This window comes from Tupaia chinensis, unplaced genomic scaffold (assembly GCF_000334495.1).
Source record: "Tupaia chinensis unplaced genomic scaffold, TupChi_1.0 Scaffold000196_1, whole genome shotgun sequence".
Taxonomy (NCBI): domain Eukaryota; kingdom Metazoa; phylum Chordata; class Mammalia; order Scandentia; family Tupaiidae; genus Tupaia; species Tupaia belangeri.
Genome location: NW_006159671.1, coordinates 125,055 through 146,121, shown reverse-complemented (window position 1 = coordinate 146,121; position 21,067 = coordinate 125,055). Strand labels below are relative to the sequence as shown.

General features: G+C 48.2%; 1 protein-coding gene across 1 annotated transcript in view; it reads right to left on the bottom strand.

The window, feature by feature from the left end:
- NAV2 (neuron navigator 2) overlaps positions 1–20,845 on the bottom strand; it is a 295,960-nt gene extending 275,115 nt beyond the window's left edge. Inside the window, exons 1-2 of the mRNA XM_006146897.3 lie at positions 20,824–20,845; positions 8,833–8,885 (exon numbers count right to left, since the gene is read on the bottom strand). Of these exons, the coding sequence (XP_006146959.1) occupies positions 8,833–8,835 (3 nt within the window). The 5' untranslated portion in view covers positions 8,836–8,885; positions 20,824–20,845. The remainder of the gene's footprint in view (positions 1–8,832; positions 8,886–20,823) is intronic.
- Positions 20,846–21,067: the final 222 nt, after the last annotated feature.

Below are 21,067 nucleotides of genomic sequence, written 5' to 3'. Positions count from 1 at the left end.
TGTAGGGAAGAAAATGGGGAGCTGATGACAGTTCAAAATGGAGGCATGACTCAAGAAGGGAGAGACAGATGGGATGGTTAGTACCAACGCTGACAGAATAAGGACCCAGACACAAAGTGGTGACAGTGGGCATGCCACTTCGGTGGGGAGCAGGGGGGCTTCCTTCTGATCTTCACCATGGTTTCTTTCTACGTTGTCTTAAATGCTAAAGGGCCTGTGGACTTTGCTTCATTCCTTCTTGGTTCTGTGACATGTGTGTGGCCTTAGGGTCATTAAAAATAGGCCCGGGGAAAAGGCAACTCAGCTGCCCCTGGGTCTGACACTCCCCGGGCATGTGGCCGGCTCTCCACAGCTGTTCGGAGGGCTCCGGGTCACTGGGCTAGAAACCCAATCCCCTTGCAGATGGCCCTCTGCTGGCCCGCGAGGCTCTGCGGAGAATGCGGCCGGAGGTACCTGGCGCCAGGGCTTTTCGAGGTCATCTAAGAGGCTGCCTTCCACTGGGGGCCACCTCCCCCCAGTTCAGCTTGTGAGTCCATCGACGGGTCAGTTCAGGCCTTTTCCAGAAATACCCCATGTCCTCCCTTCCTGCTAACTCTGAGCTGAGCTCTGCCGGTTCTGCTGCACACATGACTGACAGATGAGGGAACGGGCACCATGAGGGGCAGACTTTATCATGTCCTTCTCTAGCATAGCAGTGGACGCCACAGTCTCTGGAACGAGACAGACGTGGGTTCAAGCTGCAGCTCCACCTCCTCCTGGGTTAGTAATGTAGGGCCCACAGTAACCTTGAAAACCCTCGCCCACCTATGTGTAAATAGGCTGTAACTGCACCTCCATCTCAGGGTGGTTTGGAGGGGCAGCCATCAGGTGGGCTCTGAGCACACAGGCTGATATCCAGCAGGTGTTCAGCAAACGTTAAGTTCTCTCATCGAAATTTCATGATAAGGCGAGATGGTGGCACGACAGTAAAATGTGATGCTGTGGGACTTGGAGGGGAAAGTTTTTCTTTCCTTTTTTTAAGGAAGTTTTGCTATAGGGCGCGTACATTCACCAGAGACAGACAGACAGAGACAGTAAAAAATCATCTCCCTGGGGGTATAGCCACACCACAATCCCTTCTCTTCTATTCTCCTCTTGGGACTTTGGGGCACAGTGTATACACACCTGGTGTGAGCTGTAAATCACCTGGTCTAGGACTCCAACTGTGGTCGATTACGTGGGAGCCCTACGGCGTAACTGTTACGCTAATGGCTGGTCCCTATGTATGTATATATATTTAAATTCCGCAAGAGCTCTGAGAGGTGGCGTTCCCTTCCATGGTCCTCTGTGGAAGGAGTGAAGTGCTAAGGCTACGGGAGTTACCTGAGGCCACACTGTTAAGAAGGGACTGAACCATGAATGATTGTGCTTTGCGACATTGGATGTCTTGCGAGGTCTCCTCTGTGCTCAGTACTGTCATTTGAAGAGGTACAGGTATATAAGTAACCACCATCGGAGAAGCACCCCCAGGATGGACTGGCTTTTCCCATATCTGGTTTTGTTCTTTTTTTTTGAGAGTTTTTTGCTACAAGGCGCGAGTGCTCATGAGAGAGACAGAGAGACAGAAAGCGAGAAATCACTCCCCGGGGGGATGGCCACACCGCAATCCCTTTTCCTCCATTCTCCTCTCGGGATCTTGGGCACGCATGTACACGCGTGCCTGGCATTAGTCTCAGCCACCAGGTCCAGTACTCGAACCGCAGTTGACTACATGGGAGTCCGGCGACATGGCCATTACACTAACTGCTGGTCCCCCATATCTGTTTCTTTAAAGGTATTTGAGAACCTTGGGAAGTCACCACCACCACCGTCAGGACTGCCATCTGGCGAGTGTCCCTCTGCACCCAGCAGCGTGCAGCAACGTCACACAGACTAGTCCTGCGAGGCAGTTACGATTCCTGTCCTTGCCACAGACACTGGCCCCAGGAGCCTACGGGACACGGCCTGAGGCTCAGCCCTCAGAGCCTGTGGCCTTAGTTGAGTGGCCCTGCAGCCTTCACAGGTGACAAAAACCTCATCTGTCTCACCACAGAGGAGACAAGACTGAGGAGGACCAGAGAGAGGAGGGCAGGAGCAGAGCCTGTCGCCGAGGTCTGAGGGCTGCCGTGTTCCGCCTGGGCTCCACCGCCAAGCGTTCCGGGGTGCTGGCCTTCTGCAGGTGGCAGCTAACTGGTGCCCTGGCTCCCTGCTCCTACTTCCGTCTTCGCATGTGGGGGCCACAGAAGGCTTCTGGGAGGCCCTGCTCAAGCCCTGCCCTTCTCTGTGTTTAAGGGCAGACTCCTACAGTTTTGGGAACTCGGTGCTGGCATTTTCCAGAGGGCCCCTAAAAGGACAGGGTGCCATGGCCTATGCAGCAGGGGCACTGAACTTGGGGTCTACAGAGCCCCTGTGGCACAGGGCTCAGCCTCTGGGATCTATGATCTTCTGCTCAAGCAAAATTCTGGACGTGCAACTTGGAAAGGAGTGAGTTGGTTGCACTCTTCAGATTCCAAACGGTTAATGTCCCCCCCAAACCTACCACTAAAACTAAACACCCTTATCAGAGAAGTTGCCATTTATGGAGTGCCAGGAAAATTAAAAAAAAAAAAAAAAGAAAAGTCACCTGCCTCAGAGGGCTGAGGGGAGGAGGAGCTGAAGGGCTGTTTGTGAAGCACTTGGACGCGCACCTGGCACAAAGCAAACACCCTGTCAGCCTGGGTCCCATTTTATCATTTTAATTATCATTACCCATTATTACCATTTTCATTGCCTCATTAGTCCTCACCAGCGCTCACATTAGCCATCCCACTTCACAGGGCGGGAAATCTAAGCTTCCGAGGTGGGGCTCAAGGCCCAGAAGAGTGCAGAAGGAGCTCCAATCGGGCCTGGCTGGCTCAGCCCTCAGGGACCGAGAGCAGACGGAAGGAGCTTCCCTGAAGAAGCCTGGAGGAGGCCAGAGGGCAGCGGGAGACCTGGCTGACCCCAGGCCTGAGACCAGCCTAGGGGGAAGAGGCCTGGGGCTGTCTGCTGCAAGGGCCACTCACTTTGCGCCTCCTCTAATCGACCACAGAAAGCCAAGCTGCTTAAAATAATAATGATTAAAAAAGAAAACCACCCCCTGCCGCTGGCTATTCCCAGGCTCCAAAGTGAGCCAAAGCCTCCAGGGTCTCAGATACAGGAGTTGAAGGAGCAGGGCTGCCTTCTCCGCAGCCCCGCTGGCTGAGCTCCAAGCGATGTTTTTCCTTCCAAACTAACACAGAGCTCTGCTGAACACACCACTTGAAAGCCAGAAAGATGCCCCTAGGTTGCCATGGCAATGTGAAACAGACAAAACATTTAACCAGCTCTGACGCACACACACAAACATATTTAAGGGCCAAACAGGCGGATTTAGTGGGGGTGGGGGGTGTGTGGAGGAGATCGGATGGGGATCGTTTCCACAGCTCCATCTCCAAGGATCTGGCCCCCAAAGCATCTAGGTCAGCCTAAATCAGGCCAAAGGCTTTCTTAGAAACAGGCAGAGGCTGGGCTTGCTTTGAGGAAGGAAGCCACTGCGTGCCTCTTTGCCTCCTGGTCACAGTTCTGGTCCCATGTTATGAGGGCAAAAGTAGGGGCTGGACTTATAGTTGCTGGTGGAGAAGCATCAGGCTTGAGCGGGGACAGTGCTCCACACCTGGCCCCTCGGTTGCTCAGCTGGAGGTGGGGGTGCCTGCCAGCCTACCGCAGAGCCAGGAGGCAGGACGAGTATGTGGAGTGCGCAAGGGTGCACGCGCCTTAAAGCACTGGGCGATGAACACGTGTGCAAAACCTTCGCCTGCAGGACCCATGACATCTTCAGGCACACAGGTCTCCAGAAATGACACTGAAGCCTGGCCATGCCAACTGGGAGTTCTGTCCTACCTAATGTTCCCTGTGTGTGTGGGGTCTTTCTGCATCTCAAAACGCACCTTTTAGAAATTATTCTTTTGGGGGGGCTAACAGGTGGCACGGTGGTTAAAGGCACTGGATTCTCGCATGGCCAACTGCGGTTTTTGAGTCCCTGACCTGTAGGCTTGCTTTCTTGCTTTCCCTTTTTCTTTCTCTCTGTCTCTTTCTGGTCAAATTAATAATAATAACAAATGGAATTAATTAAATAAATAATTCTATTTTTTTAAGGAAAGAATTTTATATTTTTATTTATATATATATATTTTGGGGGGGGAGAGGTTTTTGCTATTGGGCACGTGTGCTCTCTAGAAAGACAGAGACGGAGAGACAGAAAGCGAGAAATCACCCCCAGGGAGGATGGCCATGCCACAATCCCTTCTCCTCCATTTTCCTCTCAGATCTCAGGTACGTACATACACGCGCCTGGTGTGAGTTTAAGCCACCAGGTCCAGGACTCGAACCGCGGTCAGCTACATGGGAGTCCAGCGACATAGCTATTATGCCAACAGCTGGTCCCAGAAAAGAATTTTATTTATTTATTTATTTTTTAATTTGCCAAGGGGTGGATGTGCTCACTGGAGAGAGACGGAGAGAGAGAAAGAAAGTGAGCAAGCACTCGCCAGGGGCAAGATCACATTGCAGTCCCTTCTCCTCCATTCCCTTCTCAAGATCTTGGGTACCACAGGCATACTCGCCAGTGTGTTTTTCAAGCTGCCAGAGCTGAGACTCAAACCATGCAGTCGGTCATGTGGAAGCCAGCTGCCTTAACCACCATGCCACCAGTTTACACAGAAATTATGCTTTTGTTTCCTGTTTGTTTTTTTTTTTCTTTTGTATTATTTTAGGTTTTTGACATAGGGCATATACACTTGCCAGAGAGAGACAGAGAAAAGGCAAGTGAGAAATCACTCCCTGGGGGCATGGCCACACCTCAATCCCTTCTCCTCCATTCTCCTCCTGGGATTTTGGACACTCATGCACACGGCCTGGTGTGATTTTTAAGCCACCAGGTCCAGGACTCAAACCGCTGTCAGCAATGCAGAGGTCCAGCACCTTACTCACCATGCCACCTGCTAGCCCCTTCCTGGAAATTACGCTTACACTTGGCCTTCCCTGGGGATGGGATGGGCCCCGTGGTGCCTGCTCCAGATGTCTGCGTAGCAGCTGGGACGTGCTATTGTTGTAACTGCGCTGTGGTCTCTGGCCCCTTCGAGTTCCTGGAGGGCAGGGATCACACCTGGCTCACCTGTGTGTTCACCTGGCCTTGCCCAGGCCTGGCATCAGTGGACACTCTGTGATTATTTGCTGATTGGCAGGCTAACAGCAGGCAATGCCACGCCCATTAGATTTCTGTGCCAAGGCTCGAGGGGTTCTCAAGCCCCTATTCCACAAAGGCTGCTTTCACTGCCCTATCCTGGGGAAGGAAGCAGGACTTGAAGCAGAGCCTGGGTGCAGGACTTAGAGCAGGTAAAGGAGCTCCTGAGTAGCCTGGGGTCAGGGGGCTAAGAGGAGGGCAGAGGGAAAGGCATCTCTCCTCCAGTGCTGGTTCCTCCTCCAAAGCGCATGCCCCTTCCCACCTTCTAGCTGAGAATTAACTGGTCCCTGGAAAAGTGGAGTAGGGTCTATCCCACTCCCACTCTGAAACAAAATTGCCTTTCTTAGGTTCCAGTATTAGCGGCCCTGCAGAGGCCCAGGAGGTGCTCTGTTTGTTCAGGCAGCCGCCACGTTAATTCCATGCTGGCTGTTTCCGGGACAGTCAGGTACCCTCCAACACTTCCCAAGTTTTCATCTCATTTGTGCCATTTCTCTTCTGCCAAAATGAGGCTCTGCATACACCTTCCCTTTTGGCCTCTTTAAAACAAGCAATATTGAGCAAACAGCAACAAATGTTTATCATTAGTCACCTTAAATAAAGCTGAAATAGAAGGTCAACCAGCTAGGCTTCGAAAAATGGTGGCCCATACACTGCCATGTTCCCAAAGCGTGCTTCTCATGAGTAGAAACTTCTTAACTCTGTATGTGTGTGTGTACATACACACACACACACACACACACACACGCAGGCTTCTTATTTTTTTATTTTTTTGGAGAGGGTTTTGCTATAGGGCATGTGCGCTTGCCAGACAGGCAGACAGAGACAGAGAGACAGAAAGTGAGAAATCACCCCCCAGGGAGGATGGCCATGCCGCAATCCTTTCTCCTCCATTCTCCTCTTGGGATCTTGGGCACACGTGCACACACGCCTGGCGTGAGTTTAAGCCACTGGGTCTGGGACGTGAACTGCGATCGACTACATGGGAGTCCAGCGACATAGCCGTTACGCTAATTGCTGGTCCCAACACAGGCTTTTCATTAACCAGCACAACACTCATGCCTGTCTGTAAGAACTTTCTCCTATGTAACTGGTTCTGCCTCAAGGACTTCTTGTTTTATGATGTAGAGGAAGGACGATGACCCTTAGCATCCTCTTTCTTGTTTCCTGCAGGAAGAACCTCCTCTGTGACGGAGGCTCTTACATCTCCAAGACTCGCCTCTTGTGTGCCCAACTCTTCTCTGCTAGGTTTACCACAAGACGGTGTCTGCCTCCCCGCCCCTATGCTGGAACTGATTATCACAGACAATTACAGGATTTTATACTCCTGTGTTCTAAAAACACACAGCCCGGGAAAAGCACAATACTTCCAGAGCTAAAAGAGTTGCAGAGAAACCACCCAATTGCACTACTGCTAGGGTAGTATTTGTAAATAATGTATTTGCACGCACAACTAAATTTGCATAGACAGATCCCAGGTGACATTATTATTTTATATATATTATTATTTTATAGGCTTGAAAGTAGACTTTAACAACAAGCAAGACCTCCGACAGAAGGTGCAGACACTTTAACTGCATGGAAGAAAGGCTGGCCACCTTCAAATGTCAGTTCTACATATGGGTTGGGACAAATGTATCGGTATCTATCCTGGAGGGAAATATTGCCTCTCTTTTATGTGAAGATATGACTGCATGTGTAAAACGCTTGCACTAAAATTAAGCCTTCTATCGTCCAAATTTCCTCAATTATTAATATACCAGACAGCTGCAGTAGCTCTTGCAAAAATAGCAGCCAAGCTTTTCCAAAAGTCAAAGCAGTCATGCACTGTCTGCCAGGGGACTTGCTATGTAAGGAGTGGTTGGTCCCTGGATCAAACAAAAAGAAACAAAACCACCAGTGGAACAACAAAAAGAGACTAACTTGTTTCAGAATGTAAACTGGCAAGTGACTCCCGCCCCTAACACATACACATCAGCCTCTTTAGAATAAAAAGGGTTTGTGCATGAAAAAAGGTTGATTGAAAAGGCTGCCTATCTGCCCAACGCGACAATAACAAACAATTCAGAAACTGAACAGCAAACCCCCAAAATGGTAATCATTTTGGTGTATTCTGGAAGAATGATCAAACTGCAGCTGCTCATTGTTGATGGGGGACGGTTAGAGACAGAAATTATGAAATTATGTTTTTTTTGTTTTGTTTTGTTTGTTTTTTTGCCTTCTGGAGGCTAATGAATGTTCAGAAAATAAAAGTCCTTAGTTGCTATCATCATCTTTTTTTTCCTTTTTTCTGCTAGTGCGTGTATGCACTTGCCAGAGAGAGATGAAAAAGAGAAAGTACCCACCCTGGGAGATGGTGACTCTGCAGTCCTGTCTCCTCATCTCCCTCCTCCTGGGATTTTGGGCACACGCAGCACAGCACGCACGTTTCCCAAGTCACCAGGTCTGGGACTGACTGTGCAGTCAGCCATGAGGGATCCAGCTGCCTTAACCGCCAGAGCACAGGGCCAGCCAGCCAACTTTATCTTTCAAACAGGTCTTCGCATCATCCTAACAGACTCTGCTAATTCACATCCTTCGTGTAACTATTCACATTTGAAAACTGTGGTTTTAATTATATATATATATATATTTTTTTTTTTTTTTTTGAGAGGTTTTTGCTATAGGGCGCATGCGCTCGCCAGACAGAGAGAGACAGACAGAAAGCGAGAAATCACCCCCCAGGGGGGATGGCCACACCGCAATCCCTTCTCCTCCATTCTCCTCTCAGGATCTTGGGCACGCACGCACACGCACCCGGCATGAGTTTTAAGCCACCGGGTCCGGGGTGTGAACTGCGGTCGACTACGTGGGAGTCCAGTGACATAGCCATTACGCTAACTGCTGGTCCCTGAAAACTGTTTTGAAGTAAAAACCTGAGCACTCAGAGTATCACAATTCCATCTTTTCTGAATTCAATCATATTCACCAATTTCAATCGAAAGGTTATGTGTCCGATTTGCAACAAAAACCCCTCAGATTTTAAAAGATTGGTTTTGGGTTTTTTCCCAAGGCAATGACATTAGCGCTTAAATGCATCACACTAGAGAAAAGATCACTCGTCAAGGTTACACTGCGAAGGGGCCCGGCTGACCGTGCGTTTCACGTTTCCTGTCACAGTCCTGATTTCAATCATTCTAACCTTTACAGGCAATCGGGCCACAGGCTCTCGTTTCCGCTAAGTAAAATACCTCCCTCCATCCAGGCCTCGGCACCATACACAAACAGAAATGGCTGTGGGTCTTTGAAGAAACGGAACGAGTTGGAAACGTGCATCTGTTTGCACCAGTTCCACATAAATCTGTGTCTAAGAGCCAGGACAGCATTGCTTTTTCACTGTCACAATCTCCATAAAAACCAGAGCCATTTTCCAATGAATGCCAACCAATGCCGGAGAAGCAGAGCATGGCTGCTTGGAAGCGGCTGTGAGTGCCTTCATCTGAGCCCCTGGAGTAAAGCATCTGCTGTGACTGCCGGCGTCAGTGAGAGCCAGGACTTGCCACCACACGAGCACTCAGTGTCCCCGTCCCACTCACCATTTGCGATCTGTTCTTCGGACAGCCATTGATGTCTTCAATCTTTTCATTTGCTGGAAAAGGAAACACAAGTCAGAAAAAGAGCTACCAGGGAGACACTCTCCGTCGTGATGTGCAGGACGCTTGAGGCCAACCAAGTCCTAAGGCCCATCCTGGGGTCCGTCCAATCCACGCAGGCCTGTGAAACACTGAGACAAGCCTAGCAAGCTTCAGGACTTACTCATAACGCCGCCGTCCCCCAGGGACAGCTGGGGCAAGGTCGTCATCATTTAACACAGAGACAACTGCATTGACGACAGTCCTGGAGTGATGGGGCACCATGAAAACGCCTGGAGACTGGGAAACAGTGAGCTGGGACTGTACTTTCGGCTCTTGGAAAGGCAAACGCAACTAGAACCTCCCCACAAAAGACAGAGTAGCTCAGAATGGGTTTGCACAGCTAAAACTTTGCTCCTGGGGACAAAAGCCATAAATAAAAGCATTTGGCCTATCTTTAGTCAGAAGTACTAATACTGCTTTTGTTTGTCCTAATACTATTTGCAAAGCTGTGGCAAATGAGGAAAATCAAAGAGTAGGATTTACAAAGGACTTGACTGAGCCAGCAGGTGGCATGGGGGTTAAGGCGCTGGGGCCCACATAGCCTACTGCAAGGTTCGAGTCTGCACCCAGCAGCTTGAGAATCGTGTCAGGTCCATGTGGAGGAGACTGAAGGAGAAGGGACTGTGGCATGGTCACCTCCCCTCTCTCCCTAGAGAGCACATGCACTCTATGGCAGAAACTGAAAAGACTTGACTAAAGCCACACAGTAAAGTCCAAAACAGATCAAGGAACACGCATGCGTGAAGTCACAATAGCACCTCGCTTAGAGAAGTGTTAGGAAGAGGTAATTCTGAATGAACAGGAAATCGAGTACTAATAGGACAGCAATGAACGGCTCAGCTTCACAGTGAGCGCAGTCTGTCACTGAAAGACACAGGGAGGAACTCCAGGCAGGCAACAGCCCAAGACACCCAGCAGAGGCTGGGTTTGAAAACTGCAGTGACACAGAGAGGTAGTGTGTGCTGGGCAGGACACCGGCTGTGGAGACAGACACTCCTGTGTGCATCCCAGCTCGAGTTTCTTAGCTATGTGTTCTTAGCCACTGGCTCGCTCTGGGTCCAGTTTCTTCATCTATAAAATGGGCCTAATACGACCTACTTCAGAAAAAGCAGTGAGAATTAGATACGATGCCAGCCTAGCACGGTGTCTAGCTCACAGCGAGTGCCATTAACCCCAGTGTATCTTCTCATCATCTATGCGAAATACAGAAAGTAAATTTATTTTCAATGTGGCCAACAGAGTTAAGCTCAGAAGCTCAGCTAGGACCTCACCATGAAGAACTAAGGATTTCTCTCCTCTTGAAGCTTTTTCCTGCCCCCTCCCCAGTCCCATGTTCCTGTACCCCCATGTACCCACCCACACACAGAGCTCTCTCAGTCCCCGTGGCACCTTGTACCTGCCTCTATTTTGGCTCAGAATCATCTAACGTGTAACTTTATTTTCTTGTCAGCCCCAGCTATGCCCTAAGAACCTTGCTGACATGTAGTTTGTTTTTCATATCTGCTTGGAGCTCAATAACTGCTTGCAAAATTCAATTCCAAAACATAATTATCATATCAGATTGTAATGCGTATGATGCCTAAAACTTCTATAAAGAGAAAAGGGGGTAAAAATTGTCCGAAGGGCCAGCCAATGGCATGGTGAAGGTGTCAGGAGCCCATGTTGTCAACCGCACAGTTCAAGTCCTAAACCCAGAGGTTTAAAAACATACCAGGCGTCTGTACATGCCCCAAATCCCAAAAGGACAAATAGAGAAGGGACTGAGGCATGGTGGCATCCCCCATTGGAAGTGCTTTCTCACTTCTCGCTCCCTCTCTCTCTCTCCCTCTCTCTGTCTCCAGCAAGCATACATCTTCTCTAGCTAAAAAAAAAAAAAAAAGTCTGAAAAGGGTAATGGAATCAAAGTGTCGCAAGCCTCCAAGATTTTAGAAACTTAAATCTAAATATAGCTTACCATTATCTCAGATTTGGTTTAATTTTTTTTTTCTAGTGCTTCTATCTTGAGAGAAAGGCAAGTTGGTGGCAGGAAACTGCTTAAAAATCTAATTACCATGAGACAGCCCAGTGGGTATATATTCAGCATAATCTGCACCCTCTTTAGAACTTGCCAAAAGTGATAGATGTTCAGCCTTAAGACCCACTTGGGAAGAGTTCTAATCTTCTAAGATGTAATTGAGTTTTCTCAACTCTGCTTAACAGATCACTGGGACAGGCATTTTAGGAAGCCTTACTCTCCAAAGGTGCTACAAAGTACATAAAAGTGCTCAACTGGCCAGCTTCATGGCCTGGAGGTTAAGGCGGCTGCATCTCACATGGCCAACTACACAGTTCAAGTCCTGGACCCTACGGCTTGAGAAACATTCAAGAGTGTGTGTGTGTGTGTGTGTGTGTGTGTGTGTGTGTCTCCAAAGTCCCAACAGGGTAGAGAAACACAGAAGGCACTGCAGCGTAATCATTCTCCCTGGAGCGTGGGAAGAGGTTTTCCCTCTCTTCCCCTCCCTCCCTCCTTCCCTCCCTCCCTCCCTCTCTCTCTCTCTCTCTTTCTCTGTCTCTGGCAAGTGCATGCACTCTATGGGAAAAAAAAAAGTGTGCCATGAAGGGAATGACTCACAGACTGACTCAGAGATTTACTCTCAGGTCACCAGAAAGCACAATTAGCTACAGTATCCTGCTCTCATGTAAACGTCAGGAGAACAGAGATGTTGATCTGCTGCATGTTTTACTGTAACCCCAGGGTTTGGTGCCTGGCCCGGTAGCCACTCCATAAATAATTTGTTTGTTGAATGGCACTGAGGAATATGTATCCTGAACGTTCCAATGAATCCCGGTCGTGTCCCCTATTTTGAGATAGCTGTCCCATCCTTTTCTGTCTAGTGCATACAGAAGAACACACTGAAGGTGGCGCAAAACAAGAAGACCCTTGAAAAATGGTACTCCTTCATCCATAGGAAGTGACGGCCGCCATGAACTCTGGCCTTAGATTTTGATACTCAACATTGGCAAGATTAAATATATGGCTTGCAAGGATCGAGGCCAATCGAGGTGTCTTCCAGTTGAATACTCATAATGGTCAAAGTCATTAGTCACTGGATTCTGATCAATACCCAGTTTAGCATTCAGTTATTAGTGCTCATTACGATGATGGATAGATAACTGTGATCCTAGAAAGTCATCTGGGAAATTTTAAGGGTTCTTTACACAAGAGTACTTAAAAAGTTGGGAAAACAGAATTTTCTGGTTCAAAAATTTGAAATCCATACATATGTTTTTCATAATACACATTTTCCATGAACTTTTTGATACTACCCTCCCTCCCTCCCTCATATACCAACTATTTCTTTTCATGGTTTCTCACCTACACCAGTCAGGTATTCTTTAAATTCAAATATCACAGCTCCTGAAAGCGCAAAGCTACCACCACTGGACACTCAAAATAAACCAAGGAGTGGAGCCTATCTGGACCAATGTAAAGAGAACACGGGAAAAGAAAAAAATCAAATGACTAATCATCCCCAAACAACTGCCTGATAAAAATGCAAAACAAGGGGCCAGCAAGGTGGTATGGTGGTTAAGGCACCGGATCCTGCATTGCTGACTCCAGTTCAAGTCCCAGACCCTGCAGCCGGAAAATTATGTTGGGCACATGTAAGTGTATACCCAAAATCCCAGGAGGAGAATGGAAGAGCAGGGATTATGGTATGGTCATTTTCCCCAGAAGGGTTAATCTCACTTTCCCTCTCTTTCCGAGAAGCACACATGCTCTATTGCAAAAATCTTATTTAAAAAAAAAAAAAAAGGAAACCAAGTCTTGGGCCTACTAGTTTCCAATTTCGTATCACTTAAATACATACCCTTTATTTAAATTCTCAGGAATTTTTATGGTTGTCATAAATACTTAGAGTGTGAACAAAAGATCTGATTCTGCTGGTAAGAAGGAGCTTGGTCTTCAGAGCCAAATTTATTGACTTGGGGTAGGAGGCCTTTGGTCAGAGTTCAAAAACAGATAATTAAAGAACAAAGGCATTTGTCCCCAAAGGTCTCAACTGTGAAAAAACTTGGCATTCCTAAGTGCCAATGGTAATTTAGTTATTCCAGCATATTCATTTTTAGCCCCACTAAAATGTGTTCTGGCCTAAAATGCAAGGTGGCAAGGTAGGGACAAGAACATGTACTTTGTAAATAACAACATGGCATTGAGCTTATTACTTTTCAAAAGGCTTCCACTAAAATATGCATAGCATTTCAACTGCTCATGCATCTAAGCCCTTGGCCATCCCTGGCACGAGCACTCCTGACAATAGGAAAGAGAGAAGCTGGCTGTCCAGAAAGACAAGTGACTTTCCCAAGGTCACACAGTGGTAGCAGGCCATCAACAGAAGGAAGGTACAGCCCTATGTGTCACCTGGATTTCCTGGTCGCACTCAGAGGCAGTCTGAATAATGGCAGAACATTAGCTGTTATCAGCTCTTCCACCTCCAAGGGGAAATCTTCGCCACCATCTCCTCGCGCCCTCTTTTTCTACAATCCTCTTTCGTTTATCCTCTGTCTCTCCCCCCGCCTCCCCTCTTCCTCTTGCCCTTTCTTTCTCCCCCCTCTCCTTCCTGGTATCCTCTCTGAGCGACAGTGATGGAAGCAGGAGGGAGGCCTCCTCTCTATTGCTCGTGCCGTCTACCCCAGCCTCGTAAGGCTCTCTAAGAAATCCGAGTTGGCACCATGATGGGCTGGCGAGCAGCTGCGACTCAGGCAGCTCATGCCTCCTGAAGATAGTCACGCTAATAAGGGGGTGGACAGAGACCTGACCCTCAGCCACCAAAGGAAGGGCACTAGAAACAACAGCAAAAGGCCCGTTTTCTACCCAACAAACAGAAGGCAATGATGAAAACTAGGGATCTCCCACAATCTCATTATCTAGGAAGCCCAGTTCCAGGATGCCTGGGGGAAAGATGAAGACATAGGAGCAGCATGTTTAAGAAGCATTTCTGCGTGTTGCTGGACTCCCACATAGTCGACTACAGTTTGAGCCCCAGACATGGTGGCTTAAAACCCATGCCAGGTGCATGTGTGTGCATGCCCCTGAACCTGAGAAGAGTGTGGAGGAGAAGGGACTGTGGCACGGCTATCCTTCCTAGGGGCTGATTCCTTACTTTCTGTCTGTCTCTACGGAGAGCACACATGCCCTATAGCAAAAATCTCTCTCTCTCACAAAAATAAATAAATAAATAAATAAAATTAAATAAAAAGCATTTCTATTTTTCCTTGAAATCACATATCTGATATCACTTTCCAGCCTGCAAAACTAGCCTCTGCTCTTAGGTGAAAGCCCAGGATTTGCTGCCCCTTTCCCGACAGTCCTGCTGGATTTTGCACTGTTGCCTCTCTGGGCTCTGCGCTCAGACTTCTACACACCACCTGCTCCACCAGAAAATACCCTCCCTGAGTGCTTCACCTAATTCCTACTGAAATTTGAGGTCTTAGCATCTTCTTTTTTTTTTTTTTAATAGATGTTTTTGCCTTAGGGCACAGCCCATATACTCACCAGAGAGAGAAACAGACACAGTGAGAGAGAGAAAGAAACCAACCCCTAGGGTGGATAGCCATGCTGCAATCCCTTCTCTCCTATTCTCCTTCCAGAATCTTGGGTGCACACACACATACGTCTGGTGTGATTTTCAAGCCACTGGGTCCCAGGACCCGAACCTTGGTTGGCCGTGTGGGGTTCAGTGACAAAACCACTAGGCCATCTGCTAGTCCCGAGGTCTCGGCATCTTATAAGTCAATCCCTCCAGGAAGCTTCCTCTAACTCTCACCCTCCCCCATCTGCTCCATCAGCACCATTGCTCTTCAAGTCTCAGAGCACCACTGGTCCTACCATTACTATGCATCATCCTCCCCCAGGTCTAGGAAGAGGCTGTCCCTTAAAAGGGACAATCTTACTAATGGCAAGGTGTTTAGAGCCTTCTTTTAGATATGTTTTCCTTGTAACTTTTAAATTTGAAATACCTTTTTTAAAGAATTATTTATTATTATTATTGTTAATATTATTTTTTACATTAGTTTTGCCAGAGAAAGACAGAGAGAGAGAGGGAGATTAAGAAAGCAAGCCACCAGGTCTGGGACTCAAACCATGGCTGGCCATATGGGAATTCCAGCACCTTAACCACCATGCCACCTGCTGGCCCAAATTTGAAATACCTTTAAACATGCAGGAAAATGACAGGAGGAGTACAGAGAATCCCCACCTCCCTTCATTAGTCACTTTCTCTCTCTCTCCCTTGATCTCTAAATGGGTATATGTGTTATTTTTCCCCCTGAACTATTTTTTTTTAAGATTTTTTTGCTATCAGGTGCATAAGCTCACCAAAGAGAGACAGAGAAAGAGGGAAAGTGAGAAATCACCTCTGAGGAGGGATAGACATGCTGCAACCTCTTCTCCTCCGTTCTCCTCTTAGGATTTTGGGCATGCATGCATACGCGCCCAGCATGACTTTCAAGCCTCTGGGTCTGCAACTCGAACTGTAGAGCCAGCCAGTTGGGATCCAGTACCTTAACCACCACGCCACCTGCTGGCCCTCCCCGGAACCATGTTAGAGTGAATTACATAGTCCATGCCATTTGACACTTACACTGGCATGTATTTCCCATCAAAAAACAAAACAAGGATATTAATCGTCTATGATACAGTTAGGAAACTCAGAAAAGTTAACTGGATATAATTCCAGTGTTCTAATTCCATCAATAGACTCAGAAAGAGTCAGGGCATTTTATTCTCTGGGACAGGATGTAGTCCAGAGCCATACATGCATCTAATTGTCACATTTATTTAGTCTCTTTTATTCTAGAATAGTTTCTTAGCTTTTGTCTTTCACAGTGCTGACATTTTATTTCCTTTTTTGGAGAGGTTTTTGCTATAGGGCGTGTGTGTTCTCCAGGAAGACAGAGAGACAGATCTCGAGAAAGCATCCCACCCTGACAGAAAGCGAGAAAGCATCCCCCCCTCCCAGAGGGATGGCCACGCCGCAATCCCTTCTCCTCTCGGGATCTTGGGCACGCACACACACATGGCCGGCGTGAGTTTAAGCCACTGAGTCTGGGACTCAAACTGCAGTCGACCACATGGGAGTCCAGCAACATAGCCATTACGCTAACTGCTGGTCCCAGAGTGCTGACATTTTTTAAGAATATGGGCCAATTTTTTTTTTTTTAATAGAATGTTCCACAATTTGTGACTGTCAAGCTTCCAGATGATAGTTTCAGGCTCCCTGTCCCTTACAGCAACACGACATAAGTGACACTATGTCCCTCTCAGGGTATCATATCAGAAAGGACGTGACCTCCATCTATCCCCGACCAGTGACGTAATGCTGGTCCCCCTCATGATGTGGGCTGGTTACCCTCGGTGGTAACCACACTTCTTGCAACTAATAAGGCAGCCAACCCACGGAGAGATTTCGAGGCCTCGTGAACACCCTGCCCCTCACCCAATGTCCTCCTCTAGGTTTGGCACCCATTGGTGACTCTGGCCATCACTCATCTTGGGACGGCCCCTCCCTCCACACGAATCAGCAGACCACACTCCCCTGCGTGGCCGAGCCCTTTTCTCTCCTCCATTGATGTAGCATTTTAAGATTTACCTATTTATTATCAGTACAGATTTGTGGATTCCTGCTTTATTCAATCATTGTAATCCACAGCTGTCCTCGATTTATTTTGATGCTCTCAACATTCCCAGGTTAGACTGCTCTTCATAGCCCTGGAGGGCAGAATTCAGTACTCATAGGGCAGAATTTAGTACTCATACGATACAGTGTCTTAACGTCATGGACCAGGCTGGGGCTTTTAAAGGTCTCTCCCAATCTGAGAGTTGAGCACTGCAGCGGAACCCTGGAAAGAAGGGTGTGACCTACAGTTTAAGGGATGCTTAGAGGAACACTCCATGCTGAGAAGGGGAAACACCCGGGCCACCTGTTGGGAACAACCCAAGCCAGGCTTTCAGTGAATCAGATTCTTACCCCAACCTCTCAAGTCTTCCCGAGCATCACTGCTGGCCAGGACCCTCTTAATGCTGTGAGCCCAGAAGACAGCAGCCAGTGAATTGATAGGGGAGGGTCCCTCCAGCTATGCCTGGGTGGGGCAGGGAGGGCAGCAGAGAGCAACTGACTTGTAAAGAATGAACAGGCACTCAGCAGCCAAAGAACCAGCGCGAGCACTAGAATTCAGTCCAGCTCAAGGCAGAAGCAGCAGGACTTTACTTCTGGGAAAATTTTATGAAGCTATGTAGTAACGTATAGTTATATAGAGATCTCACACATATACGCACATATTAAATACACATGCACATATAAACGTATCTCTTCACATTTTCTTTTAATGGGCACATGTACGGGGGAAAGCTTGGGTTTCAAAGGTAAAGAGTATTAATGGTCAGTTTATACTGGTCAGTTCAGCCTCCTAATTAGGATCCTCACCAAGAGCCTTGTGTTCACAAGATACTTTAAGACAGGGGTCCCCAACTCCCTAGTAGCCTGTGAGGAACCAGGACACACAGCAGAAGGTGAGCTGCCTCTGTGTTTACAGCTGCCGCCTGTTACTCAGTTACTCACATGACCACCTAAGCTCCGCCTCCTGTCAGATCGGTAGCAGCATTAGATTCTCATAGGAGCGCGGACCCTATTATAAACTCTGCGTGCAAGGCATCTAGGTGGCTTGCTCTCGTAAAGCACCCCCCAAAATCTGTCCATTAAGTAGTCAGAGGCTGTATCAGTTACATTCCGTGATGGGCAGCTCATTACGTCTTCAGGCGGATAGTTCTAATCATCGAGCATTGGAAGTTTTCAGAAGCTCCTGTCTTAGTCCATCAGTAAATGCACAACATACATGCGCTTTGGCTCCCCTGAGCCCACAGCAGACATGACTAATCTATCGTGACACACTCTGACAAGCAGAGACCTCGCCATCCTTCTGCGCATTCTTTTGTGGGCAGCTGCTACCAAATGCTAGGTAGGAGTGCAGCATAGTTTCCAAACATATTTCACATGTGGTACCTTATTTGAAAAAAAAATTTTTTTTTGGAGAGGTTTTTGCTATAGGGTGCACGCACCAGAAAAACAGAGAGAGACAGACAGAAAGTGAGAAATCACCCCCAGGGGGGATGGTCACGCCGCAATCCCTTCTCCTCCATTCTCCTTTCAGGATCTTGGGTACGCATGCACATGGGCCCGGTGTGAGTTTAAGCCACCGGATCTAAGACTCAAACTGTGGTCGACTACATGGGAGTCCAGCAACATAGCCATTTCGCTAACTGCTGGTCCCTCTCATTTGAAATGTTTAAGGCTGCCATAAGATCAGACAAAACAAGTATGACAGTCCTCATCTTAAAGATGGAGAACTGAGGCAGCAGAGGTGACTCTCCATAGGTGCCATGTTTGGGAGCGATTCAGCTGGGATGAGTGAGGCCCCTCAGCCTTTCTCCACATTCTCCCGACTGCCTGTACTGAAACCTGGGAAGGGTCCCTGTAGAAACACTCCGCACACCTCAGACTCAGTCAAAGCAGACCACGTGCCCGAAGTGACCCTGCTGATATGGGCTTCAATACCCAACTTGGTACAGGGCACATCTTCCATGAAGACTCTGCCAAGAAATTGCCTGTGAGGTTCCTTGCATACCTGCTCTTTATTCCCAGCAGGAAGTACCGGGCTAGCACACTGTCAGTGCACGGCAGGCGGTCACTGAACCGAAGTGAAGGGAGGCAGAGTGCTGCGTGAGCTTCCATGTCCCTGGCTTGACAGCAGCAGAGCAGAGCAAAGCTTGCTGCAGATTGACCCAGGTGGGAATGCCACACAGACTGGTCTGTGATACTGGGCTCCTGACACTCACTGGGCCTCAAATTCTGCCTCTGTGAAATGGGGGTAATGCCACTTATTCAGGAGACATTGAGGAAATTAAAAGAGAAGGATTTTAAAGAGCTTGATACAAGTGACGATGAAGAACGGGAGGAGGAAGAGGAAGTGGAACTAGGGGAGGATGGCAAACAGACTTCAAAGTGACCCCCAAGTCGGCCTGCTCTGATACTTAGGCCCTTGCATAATCCCCTCTTCTTGAGCGTGGGCAGGATCTGTGATTCGCTTCTAATGAACAGGATACGAGGTGTGACTCCCACAATTATGTTACGTTAAGGAGGAGTCGATCTTACTAGCAGACTTGATCTAGAAACACTCTCCCTTGCTGGCACTGAAAAGTTGTATCCATGTTGGGAGGTCCATCTAGCAAGAGGCTGAGAATAGCTTCTAGGAGTGAGGATGGCCTCCAGCTGACAGTCAGTCAGAAGCCAGCACCCACAGCCCTGTAACTGTGAAGAAATGAGTTCAGCCAACAATCTGGGTTGAGCATGAAGGCAAATCTCTCCCCAGTCAAGTTTCCAGATGAGAATACAACCCTGGCTAACACTCCGACTACAGCCTGGCAGGGGCACCCAGCTACGCCCTGCCTGGATTCCTGATGCGGAGAACATGTGAGATGATAAACAGAGGAAGGGTCTTCAAAAATCATGGGAAATGCATATTATTAAAAAAAAAAAACTATGCATGGATTTCAAATATTTTTGTACTAAAGTACACTTATACTTTAATTCCAACACTTTTGGGCATCCTCTTGTATGCTGTTTAAGCAGCTAAGTTTGTGACAATTCATCATAAAGCAATAGAAAACTAACATGGGGGGCCAGCAGGCAGTGTGGTGGTCAAGGCGTTGGACTCCCATATGGCTGACTGCAGTTCAGGTTCCAGACCTAGTGGCTTGCTTTCTCACTTTCTCTCTCTCTCTCTGGTGAGCACACATGCCCTATAGCAAGGTAAATAATGATAATAGTAATGATAAATAAAATTAAATAATACTTTTTAAAAAAGAAAGAAAAGTTAAGATAGGGAGGGAAAGGGAAGGAGACAGAAAAGGGAAACCAATGGCTATCCATCTTAAAAAATCAGTCTCAAGCAGGCAGGGAAAGTGTGTTAGTCTCAGTCCAAAAATTTCAGCCAACACCTCCTGTCTGCGTTTGCAGGTTCATCTCAAGGAACCGAACAGAGCTGGAACTGTGAGAGGTTACTTCTCGCACTTGAAGGACAAGTGACTTTTCCATGACAACGCAGGCTGGGGGGGGGGGCAGGACTTCTGCCTTTCCCCTTTCCCTGCACCTTCTCCCTTGGCATGAGTCAGATCCCATGGCTGCCAGGGACAACAATCAGCCTAACACCATCTAATTGACCTCCCACCTCCTCAGTCTGCTCCCAGCTCTCAGGCAGGACCACGAGGGTGCTTCCTGAAGGCCTCGAGGTAAAAGGGGGTCAGCACCCACTGTGAGCCCCCCTGGAGCAAGCCTCTCCTGCCAGCACACGGCCAGGGCATGACGGATTCCTCAGCTCTAGTGCCACTCCCCCACATTAAATCCAGAACCAACCAACCTTCTCTGCGATCTTATCTTTTGATTTCTCAGACCCAATCAGAGTTGGCGGGATTAAACGAGCCTATGTTACTTCTTCTTCCTAAGAAACATTTCCAGAATGTTCCACAAAAACTCTCATCTGGGGGCGTAAAACAAAAAGCCAAAAAGACAGGAAGAGGCAAGAAGAGGGTCCGAGCAAGTCCTCCAGGTGTGGCCAGTCCTTCCTTTCAGAGGCTAAAGCTAAGATCGCTGTGACATGACTGTATGTGACCGTAACAGGAACCTCTAGCCGGTACCCACACACCTGAGTCGAAAAACAAAATCAAGGAGGTTGTCCACATGCTGCAGAAAGCTGCCTGTCTTAGGGATTCCAGGGTTCGTCCTCCCCATCCAATCGACCCCCTCTGGGCAGGCTCCTACCAGAACTCCTCACCCCCAAGGTAGAATCCACTCTTACCCACAACCTGGATAATCTGAGCCAGGAGGACGCCATCGGTCACGTCTTGCTGGAGATCCTTGATGAGACGTTTGTGGCCAGATTTGGCTAGATAATGATTGGCCCAGTCCGTGTAGATCTGCAAAAAAGCAAACGGGCAACTTTAGGAACCCAGTTGGATCCCATCTCGGGGTCTGAGACTGCTGCTCGCCGGCTGCACAGGAGCCCCTGTCCCAGGGGCAGGCTTGCAGGGCCCGCCCGCACC